Source organism: Balaenoptera ricei, chromosome 3 (assembly GCF_028023285.1).
Source record: "Balaenoptera ricei isolate mBalRic1 chromosome 3, mBalRic1.hap2, whole genome shotgun sequence".
NCBI classification, from domain to species: domain Eukaryota; kingdom Metazoa; phylum Chordata; class Mammalia; order Artiodactyla; family Balaenopteridae; genus Balaenoptera; species Balaenoptera ricei.
Window position 1 is genome coordinate 13568478 of NC_082641.1, and position 11444 is coordinate 13579921.

The 11444-nt window shown below is 40.3% G+C and overlaps 1 protein-coding gene across 1 annotated transcript; it reads left to right on the forward strand.

Moving 5' to 3' along the window:
• The first annotated feature begins 8505 nt into the window (after positions 1-8505).
• Positions 8506-9854, forward strand: LOC132363533 (presenilin-associated rhomboid-like protein, mitochondrial). Its single transcript, XM_059919217.1, has one exon. It carries the CDS (start codon positions 8513-8515, stop codon positions 9647-9649), a length of 1137 nt encoding a protein of 378 aa, XP_059775200.1. The 5' UTR covers positions 8506-8512; the 3' UTR covers positions 9650-9854.
• The last annotated feature ends 1590 nt before the right edge of the window (positions 9855-11444 follow it).

Consider the following 11444-nt stretch of genomic DNA (forward strand, 5'->3'; position numbering starts at 1 on the left):
CTTGTAAATTTTGGAGATTAATCCTTTGTCAGTTGCTTCATTTGCAACTACTTTCTCCCACTCTGAGGGTTGTCTCTTCATCTTGTTTATGGTTTCCTTTGTTGTGCAAAAGCTTTTAAGTTTCATTAGGTCCCATTTGTTTATTTGTGTTTTTATTTCCATTTCTCTAGGAGCTGGGTCAGAAAGAATCTTGCTGTGATTTATGTCATAGAGTGTTCTGCCTATGTTTTCCTCTAAGAGTTTGATAGTGTCTGGCCTTACATTTAGGTCTTTAATCCACTTCGAGTTTATTTTTGTGTATGGTGTTAGGGAGTGTTCTAATTTCATTCTTTTCCATGTAGGTGTCCAGTTTTCCCAGCACCACTTATTGAAGAGGCTGTCTTTTCTCCACTGTATATTCTTGCCTCCTCTATCAAAGATAAGGTGACCATATGTGTGTGGGTTTATCTCTGGGCTTTCTATCCTGTTCCATTGATCTATATTTCTGGTTTTGCACCAGTACCAGACTGTCTTCATTACTGTAGCTTTGTAGTAGAGTCTGAAATTCGGGAGCCTGATTCCTCCAGCTCCGTTTTTCTTTCTCAAGGTTGCTTTGGCTATTCAGGGTCTTTTGTGTTTCCATACAAATTGTGAAATTTTTTGTTCTAGTTCTGTGAAAAATGTCAGTGGTAGTTTGATAGGGATTGCATTGAATCTGTAGATTGCTTTGGGTAGTATAGTCATTTTCACAATGTTGATTCTTCCAATCCAAGAACATAGTATACCTCTCCATCTGTTGGTATCATCTTTAATTTCTTTCATCAGTATCTTATAGTTTTCTACATAAAGGTCTTTTGTCTCCCTAGGTAGGTTTATTTCTAGGTATTTTATTCTTTTTTGTTGCAATGGTAAGTGGGAGGGTTTTCTTAATTTCACTTTCAGATTTTTCATCATTAGTGTATAGGAATGCAAGAGATTTCTGTACATTAACTTTGTATCCTGCTACTTTACCAAATTCATTTTTTTTTTTTTTTATTTATGGCTGTGTTGGGTCTTCATTTCTGTGCGAGGGCTTTCTCTAGTTGCGGCAAGCGGGGGCCACTCTTCATTGGGGTGAGCGGGCCTCTCACTATCGCGGCCTCCCTTGTTGCGGAGCACAGGCTCCAGACGTGCAGGCTCAGCAGTTGTGGTGCATGGGCTTAGTTGCTCCGCGACATGTGGGATCTTCCCAGACCAGGGCTCGAACCCGTGTCTCCTGCACTGGCAGGCAGACCCTCAACCACTGCACCACCAGGGAAGCCCTACCAAATTCATTGATTAGCTCTAGTAGTTTTCTGGTAGCATCGTTAGGATTCTGTATGTATAGTATCATGTCATCTGCAAACAGTGACAGCTTTACTTCTTCTTTTCCGATTTGGGTTCCTTTTATTTCCTTTTCTTGTCCGATTGCTGTGGCTAAAACTTCCAAAACTATGTTGAATGGTAGTGGTGAGAATGGGCAACCTTGTCTTGTTCCTGATCTTAGTGGAAATGGTTTCAGTTTTTCACCACTGAGGACGATGTTGGCTGTGGGTTTGTCATATATGGCCTTTATTATGTTGAGGTAAGTTCCTTCTATGCCTACTTTCTGGAGGGTTTTTATCATAAATGAGTGTTGAATTTTGTCAAAAGCTTTTTCTGCATCCATTGAGATTATCATATGGTTTTTATTCTTCAATTTGTTAATATAGTGTATCGCATTGATTGATTTGCATATATTGAAGAATCCTTGCATTCCTGGGATAAACCCCACTTGATCATGCTGTATGATTGATTCTTTTAATGTGCTGTAGGATTCTGTTTGCTAGTATTTTGTTGAAGATTTTTGCATCTATATTTATCAGTGATATTGGCCTGTAGTATTCTTTCTTTGTGACATCTTTGTCTGGTTTTGGCATCAGGGTGATGGTGGCCTCGTAGAATGAGTTTGGGAGTGTTCCTCCCTCTGCTATATTTTGGAAGAGTTTGAGAAGGATAGGTGTTAGCTCGTCTCTAAATGTTTGATAGAATTCGCCTGTGAAGCCATCTGGTCCTGGGCTTTTGTTTGCTGGAAGATTTTTAATCACAGTTTCAATTTCAGTGCTTGTGATTTGTCTGTTCATATTTTCTATTTCTTCCTGGTTCAGTCTTGGAAGGTTGTGCTCTTCTAAGAATTTGTCCATTTTTTCCAGGTTGTCCATTTTATTGGCATAGATTTGCTTGTGGTAATCTCTCATGATCCGTTGTATTTCTGCAATGTCAGTTGTTACTTCTCCTTTTTCATTTCTAATTCTATTGATTTGAGTCTTCTCCCTTTTTTTCTTGATGAGTCTGGCTAATGGTTTATCAATTTTGTTTATCTTCTCAAAGAACCAGCTTTTAGTTTTATTGATCTTTGCTATTGCCTCTTTCATTACTTTTTCATTTATTTCTGATCTGATCTTTATGGTTCCTTTCCTTCTGCTAACTTTGGGGTTTTTTGGTGCTTCTTTCTCTAATTGCTTTAGGTATAAGGTTAGCTTGTTTATTTGAGATGTTTCTTGTTTCTTAAGGTAGGATTGTATTGCTATAAACTTCCCTCTTAGAACTGCTTTTGCTGCATCCAATAGGTTTTGGGTCATCGTGTTTTCATTGTCATTTGTTTCTAGCTATTTTTTAATTTCCTCTTGACTTCTTCAGTGATCTCTTGGTTATTAAGTAGTGTATTGTTTAGCCTCCAAGTGTTTGTATTTTTTACAGATTTTTTTTTTTTTTACTGTAATTGATATCTAGTCTCATAACACTGTGGTCAGAAAAGATGCTTGATATGATTTCAATTTTCTTAAATTTACCAAGGTTTGATTTGTGACCCACGATATGGTCCATCCTGGAGAATGTTCCATGAGCACTTGAGAAGAAAGTATATTCTGTTGTTTTTGGATGGAATGTCCTATAAGTATCAATTAAGTCCATCTTGTTTAATGTATCATTTAAAGCTTGTGTTTCCTTATTTATTTTCATTTTGGATCATCTGTCCATTGGGGAAAGTGGGGTGTTAAAGTCCCCTACTATGATTTTGTTACTGTCGATTTCCCCTTTTATGGCTGTTAGTATTTGCCTTATGTATTGAAGTGTTCCTATGTTGGGTGCATAAATATTTACAATTGTTATATCTTCTTCTTGGATTGATTCCTTGATCATTACGTAGTGTCCTTCTTTGTCTGTTATAATAGTCTTTGTTTTAAAGTCTATTTTGTCTGATAGAGAATTGCTACTCCAGCTTTCTTTTGATTTCCATTTGCATGGAATATCTTTTTCCATCCCCTCACTTTCAGTCTGTATGTGTCCCTAGGTTTGAAGTGGGTCTCTTGTAGACAGCATATATATGTGTCTTGTTTTTGTATCCATTCAGCCAGTCTATGTCTTTTGGTGGTAACATTTAATGCTTTTGCATTTAAGGTAATTATCGATATGTATGTTCCTATTACCATTTTCTTAATTGTTTTGGGTTTGTTTTTGTAGGCCTTTTCCTTCTCTTGTGTTTCCTGCCTAGAGAAGTTCCTTTAGCATTTGTTGTAAAGCTGGTTTGGTGGTGCTGAACTCTCTCAGCTTTTGCTTGTCTGTAAAGCTTTTAATTTCTCCGTCAAATCTGAATGAGATCCTTGCTGGGTAGGGTAATCTTTGTTGTAGATTTTCCCCTTTCATCACTTTAAATATGTCCTGCCACTCCCTTCTGGCTTGCAGAGTTTCTGCTGAAAGATCAACTGTTAACCTTATGGGGATTCCCTTGTGTGTTATTTGTTGTCTTTCCCTTGCTGCTTTTAATATTTTTTCTTTGTATTTAATTTTTGATAGCTTGATTAATACATGTCTTGCCATGTTTCTCCTTGCATTTATCCTGTACGTGACTCTCTGTGCTTCCTGGACTTGATTAACTATTTCCTTTCCCATATTAGGGAAGTTTTCAACTATAATCTCTTCAAATATTTTCTCAGTCCCTTTCTTTTTTTCTTCTTCTGGAACCCTGATAATTCGAAAGTTGTTGCGTTTAATGTTGTCCCAGTGGTCTCTGAGACTGTCCTCAATTCTTTTCATTCTTTTTTCTTTATTCTGCTCTGCAGTAGTTATTTCCACTACTTTATCTTCCAGGTCACTTCTCCGTTCTTCTGCCTTAGGTATTCTGCTATTGATTCCTCCTAGAGAATTTTTAATTTCATTTATTGTGTGTTCATCATTGTTTGTTTGCTCTTTGGTTGTTCTAGGTCCTTGTTAAACGTTTCTTGTATTTTCTCCATTCTATTTCCAAGATTTTGGATCATCTTTACTATCATTATTCTGAATTCTTTCTCAGGTAGACTGCCTATTTCCTCTTCATTTGTTAGGTCTGGTGGGTTTTTACCTTGTTCCTGCATCTGCTGTGTGTTTCTCTGTCTTCTCATTTTGCTTAACATACCGTGTTTGGGGTCTCCTTTTTGCAGGCTGCAGGTTCATAGTTCCCATTGTTTTTGGTGTCTGACCCTAGTGGCTAAGGTTGGTTCAGTGGGTTGTGTAGGCTTACTGGTGGAGGGGACTAGTGCCTGTGTTCTGGTGGATGAGGCTGGATCTTGTCTTTCTGGTGGGCAGGTCTGCATCTGGTGGTGTGTTTTGGGGTGTCTGTGACCTTATTATGATTTTAGGTAGCCTCTCTGCTAAAGGGTGGGGTTGTGTTCCTGTCTTGCTAGTTGTTTGGCATGGGGTGTCCAGCACTGTAGCTTGCTGGTCGTTGAGTGGAGCTGGGTCTTGGCGTTGAGATGGAGATCTCGCGGAGATTTTCGCCATTTGATATTATGTGGAGCTGGGAGGTCTCTGGTGGACCAATTTCCTGAACTTGGCTCTCCCACCTCAGAGGCACAGCCCTGATGCCCGGCTGGAGCACCAAGAACCTGTCATCCACACGGCTCAGAATAAAAGGGAGAAATAAATAAATAAATAAATAAATAAATAAATAAAATTTAAAAATGAAATAAAATAAAATAAAGTTATTAAAAGAAAAAAGAAAAAATAATTATTTAAAAAAATTGTTTAATGTAATAAAAAAATGGGAAAGAAAGAAAGAAGAGTGCAACCAAACCAAAAAACAAATCCACCAATGATAATGAGTGCTAAAAACTATATTAAAAAAAAAAAAAAGACAGGCAGAACCTTAGGAGAAATGGTAAAAGCAAAGCTATACAGACAAAATCACACAAAGAAGCATACACATGCACACTCACAAAAAGAGGAAAAGGGAAAAATATATATATATCATTGCTCCCAAAGTCCACCTCCTGAATTTGGGATGATTCGTTGTCTATTCAGGTATTCAACAGATACAGGTACATCACGTTGATTGTGGAGCTTTAATCTGCTGCTTCTGAGGCTGCTGGGAGAGATTTCCCTTTCTCTTCTTTGTTCGCACAGCTCCCGGGGTTCAGCTTTGGATTTGGACCCACCTCTGCGTGTAGTTTGCCTGAGGGCGTCTGTTCCCCACCCAGACAGGACGGGGTTAAAGGAGCAGCTGCTTCGGGGGCTCTGGCTCACTCAGACCGGGGGGGAGGGAGGGGTACGGAGGAGGCGGGGCGAGCCTGCGGCGTCAGAGGCGTCGTGACGTTGCAGCAGCCTGAGGCGCGCCGTGCGTTCTCCCGGGGAAGTTGTCCCCGGATCACGGGACCCTGGCCGTGGCGGGCAGCAGCGGCTCCCGGGAGGGGAGGTGTGGAGAGTGACCTGTGCTCGCACACAGGCTTCTTGGTGGCGGCAGCAGCAGCCTTAGCGTCTCATGCCCGTCTCTGGGGTCCGCGCTGATGGCCGCGGCTCGCGCCCGGCTCTGGAGCTCGTTTAGGCAGCGCTCTGAATCCCCTCTCCTCGTGCACCAGGAAACAAAGAGGTAAGAAAAAGTCTCTTGCCTCTTCGGCAGCTGCAGACTTTTTCCCGGTCTCCCTCCCGGCTAGCTGTGGCGCACTAACCCCTTCAGGCTGTGTTCACACCGCCAACCCCAGTCCTCTCCCTGCGATCCGACCGAAGCCCGAGCCTCAGCTCCCAGCCCCGCCCGCCCCGGCGGGGGAGCAGACAAGCCTCTCGGGCTGGTGAGCGCTGCTCGGCGCCGAGCCTCCTTGCGGGAATCTCTCCGCTTTGCCCTCCGCACCCCTGTGGCTGCGCTCTCCTCCGCGGCTCCGAAGCTTCCCCCCTCCGCCACCCGCAGTCTCTGCCCGCGAAGGGGCTCCTAGTGTGTGGAGACCTTTCCTCCTTCACGGCTCCCTCCCACTGGTGCAGGTCCCGTCCCTATTCTTTTGTCTCTGTTGTTTCTTTTTTCTTTTGCTCTACCCAGATGCGTGGGGGAGTTTCTTGCCTTTTGGGAGGTCTGAGGTCTTCTGCCAGCATTCAGTAGGTGTTCTGTAGGAGTTGTTCCACATGTAGATGTATCTCTGATGTATTTGTGGGGAGAATGGTGACCTCCACGTCTTACTCTTCTGCCATCTTGAAGCTCCCCTCCCCCATAATGTAATCTTATAGCCACTCTTCAACAAGACACCGTCAATAACTTGATAGTAAAGTCGGAATGACATTTACTGTGAAGGTATTGACATTTAGCCTTGTGTTCATTTGGGTGTACAGTTTTCTAGTATTTGCAAAGGTAATTTATTTTTATATTCTTTTTCTCAGAGAGGTCCCCCAAATTACATGAGCTGCAGCACACCTGTACCACCCCCGGGTATGGACTATAATTCAAATGTTATAGACAATAGATTAGTAAGATGAATCTAGTGTTTTTTCATTCATTAAATTAAATGAATATATTTGAGAACTGGTTTTCACACTCAACTCTTCTGACTTTAGGGTCCATGACCTTCTAACTACAACTGGAGTTCTCCACCCTGTCTGTACACTTGAATTGCCCAATGGACATCCAGGGTTGAGAATCACTGCCTTACACTCCTTTTGTTAACACTTCTTATAGTTAAATACAGATTAACAATTTGAAAAAACTACATTCTCAAGGAAATTTCCCAAAAGGCAAAATAGTGGAACAAAGAAATGAAGTCTTTGCATTTATTTTTTAAGTAATCGGTTCGCTGATGATTCAACTGTGCCGAGTGTTAATGAACATTTAATCATACAAAGATAAGTTGTTTCTTCTTATCTGGAGAAATTCTAATATGGCAAGCAGACTATATTTGTTCTGCAATCAGTCATTGGTATTTTTTCTGACTTGGAATACATAATTAAATATCTAGTAACTCTCTGTGTTCTAATCTACATACGTTTGAATCAAATTATTTTTATTCAGGTTTTATTCAGTTGCCCTTTGAGCCTTCCATCAAGGACCGCCGTCCCCACTGGCATCTTCACTTCACTGATGCGTTGTCTCTTGCTCTGCATTCTAGGTATGGAGCTGAAAAGCATTTCCCTCAACAGTTGAGCTTTTATTAGCTTACATTGTCTAATTCAAGCATTAACTTTGCTTATAAAAGCTATTTTTTCAACCTATCTTTTCAACAGTTAACTTCCATTTCTAATAAGGACTAGAGAAACAAGAGCAATTATATGTGAGAGAAATTATTTGCATAGTTCCAAATTTCCCTGGATCCCTTGGATAAACAGTCTGCTTTTGCTTTGTTACTCCCTTTATCCATTTATGGTGGCACTTCTTACCCTCCATAAATGATTATTTTCCTCCTTTTAGGCAACTCAAAGAACCTGTGATGTAATGAATAGAGTAACTGACTAAAAGACTTAGATTCTGATCCATCTGAAGTGCTGTGTAAAATTGGCAAAGGTGATTAAACTCTCTGAAACTCAGTTTTTAAAAAAACTGTAAAGTTAGAATATAAATATGACTTCAGTCTAACTCACAGAGTTGGTCAATAACCAAATGTGATATTTGTATCATCTTTTATTTGACAGGAAGATATTTGCTCTTGGAGGGTCTTTGACTGCAAAATCTTGGACTGAATGCATGCAAATTTAGAAAGCTGTACTATGAAGTATACTCCAAATAAACAATTTATCCACCTAAGCTTTTCACCTGAGTGTGGTAAACCACAAGAGGCCAGATGTCTTTCTTCACTAATTGGAAAATATTATAGATATTCAATATTTCCTTTCATTTAGAAATGTCTCCGAGGAAGATATGGATTACCATATTTTGAGAATATGAAGTTTCTGAACGGTTTAAAATCTGATTGGCTTTGAGTAATTCAGGGGCCACTATTGATTGTTACACATGGGTATCTGTAAAATTAATTCCTTGTACAACATTATTTCTCAAAGTAACTTAAGCCAGTATCTCCAAATATGTGATGGTAAAAATCACAGCAAGGGCTAAATGTTCATTTAAATGTTACAGCCTAAACTGATACTCACTTGAGTCATTGAATGGGACAGGAAACACAGACATTGTTGAGTAAACTGAACCTCTCATTTGACAGATACTGAAACAGATTAAGTGGTTCTGTCAAGCAGCCGTTTTGTTGTAGAATTGGAATTAGAACCCTTAAATCAAAATGTAGGGCTCGGGAAGATGGCGTGGCGAGGCTTGGCGCAGAGAGGCTGGGGCTGTGGTCAGGCGTGGGCTCCGCCGGCGGGCGGCCGCAGCTGCGAGGAACTCACTGCGGCCCTGGCTCAGCCGCGGCTGCTCGGGCGCAGGTTTAACTTTTTTATTCAGCAAAAATGTGGATTCAGAAAAGCACCCAGGAAGGTTGAACCTCTAAGATCAGACACAGGAACAAGTAGTGAAGCATACAAGAGAAGTGCTTTGATTCCTCCTGTAGAAGAAACAGCCTTTTATCCTTCTTCCTATCCTATAAGGACTCTTGTAAAGCCTTTGTTTTTTACTGTTGGGTTTACAGGCTGTGCATTTGGATCAGCTGCCATTTGGCAATATGAGTCACTGAAATCCAGGGTCCAGAGTTATTTTGGTATAAAAGCTGATTGGTTGGATAGCATAAGACCACAGAGGGAAGGAGACTTCAGAAAGGAGATTAACAAGTGGTGGAATAACCTAAGTGATGGCCAGCAGACTGTGACAGATATCATAGCTGCAAATGTTTTTGTATTTTGTTTGTGGAGAGTACCTTCTCTACAGCGGACGATGATCAGGTATTTCACATCCAGTCCAGCCTCAAAGGTCCTTTGTTCTCCAATGTTGCTGTCAACATTCAGTCATTTCTCCTTGTTTCACATGGCAGCAAATATGTATGTCTTGTGGAGCTTCTCCTCCAGCATAGTGAACGTTCTCGGGCAAGAGCAGTTCATGGCAGTGTACTCATCTGCAGGTGTTATTTCCAATTTTGTTAGTTATGTGTGTAAAGTTGCCACAGGAAGATATAGACCATCACTTGGTGCATCAGGCGCAATCATGACTGTCCTTGCAGCTGTCTGCACTAAGATCCCAGAAGGGAGGCTCGCCATTATCTTCCTTCCAGTGTTCACGTTCACGGCAAGGAATGCCCTAAAAGCCATTATTGCCATGGATACAGCAGGAATGATCCTGGGATGGAAATTTTTTGGTCATGCAGCACATCTTGAGGGAGCTCTTTTTGGAATACGGTATATTACTTATGGTCATGAACTCATTTGGAAGAAGAGGGAGCCTCTAGTGAAAATTTGGCATGAAATGAGGACTAACGGCCCCAAAAAAGGAGGTGGCTCTAAGTAAAACTGGGGTTGGACAATACTGGTACGACTGGTCCATTCTGCCTGAAACCCTAGGAATGCATCGGCCCTGGAGTGACCACACCTTTGCTCCTGCCTGGAAGACACTGAGCATCTAGCTTTCCCAGTATTTTAAACTATGTCCCCAGTACATGTCTCATTAGAAAATGAATTATGACAAAGTTGTGAAATAAAGGTTTATATCTCTAGTTTGTAAAAAAAAAAAAAAAAAAAAAAAATGTAGGGCTCTTTTAACTACTCCATACTAACTATGGAGATATTCCCCTGAATTTTCTCACTAAAATAGCAAATATTTAAAATTGCAGGGGTTAGGGAAAGAATATGTTTAAAAAGTAAGAAGGCAAAGTATTTAGATTTTTATCAAAGATTTAACAAGGATTTCCATTTTATAGTTTGATATCATAGGAGAGATGTTTCATTGATATACCATCTGAGTTCTTGGTTCCAGCATAGATTTTCCTCGTAGACTATTAAAGCCTAGTTAAAACATATTTAATTTAGTTGCTTACTCATATTTGCAGCACTGGTCTTAAGTTGAGATTTAATTGTAGAAAGCATTATACTAACTTAATCTCATTGGAGTTCATTTTATTATTCTTATGTAGCAAATTGCAAAAAATTCACTTAAAAAAAAAAGAGCAGAACAATTGCATATAAACTCTTTCCCAGTGGATCAATCACTTTGAAATCCACTAAACAGCCTAATGAGGCAAACATTTTCCCTTGCTCAAGGCCAGCATTTAGGTGCACATTTTCAAAGTAATGATTACCAAGATGTTAACAGTGTTAAATATTGTCAGTTCTGCAAAATTGCATGTGGGGTATTCTGGACATTTTTAATCTGGACAAAATGTAAAGCAGGGGAAATCACCTAGAAAATTTAGCAAACATAGTCTTGGCTTTGCCACTGGAGTGGGAGAGAAGACACCTTACACTGTTGCTTATGCTACAGCTGTTCCCAAATTCTTGTGTGGCATTTGCAAAGAGGAATGCTTTCCTCATAAATGTGTAACTCCAAGGTTATGGCCTTTTCTTTAAGAAGTAGGCTTCATCCCAGTTGTTCACTCTGAAGAGGGGATCGCAGGAGCTGGATGAATACTTCCATACCTAAATAGAACTTGTTTTTTCTGATAAAGAAAAGAGTTCCCAAACATCACGACGGTAAAAGGGCCTGAAGCTGCTTGAGCCCCAGCTCTATCATTGATGCTGGAGAATCCCTCTACCCTCTCTGGGACTCGGTTTCTTCTTGTGTAATATGATGATCCCTATGACCCATTCTGTGCCAACTTTGAATCCTCCCAAGTGTCCAACTTCACTGTTCAAAGCAGGCTGCTTCTTCACCAGAGACTAAGATTACACCAGAAGTCAATGTTTTATTTTGTTAAATTCTGTGCTACAACCCTTTCTCTGTGAATGAATGAATGAATGGAATATGAATAATGACACATATAGGAGACAAGGGAATTAGAAGGCTGCATATGTGGTCATTCATTGTAGAGTGGCTAATAACCTCAATTACTACAAGGTGTGTCAGATTCAAAGGAGTGAACAAAAAGCGTGTCTTCTAAAAAAAAAAAAAAAGCCCATTTGAAGTAAATTATTTTTGTGAGGTATATTGTTTGCTGCTCTCTTTCTGTTTCATATACACAGAAAGAGCATATTATACTTTCACATAAAATCCACTCAGAAAACAAAAGTGTGGCAGGAGGAGTTCACTTTCTGCAGTAGGATGTATCTGGTGAAACATTCCATCCAGTTTTTAGAAACAAATCATCCAT

What these genes read in the sequence shown, in the direction of transcription:
- LOC132363533 (XM_059919217.1), top strand. Translation starts at nt 8,513, where the DNA reads ATGGCGTGGCGAGGCTTGGCGCAGAGAGGCTGGGGCTGTGGTCAGGCG.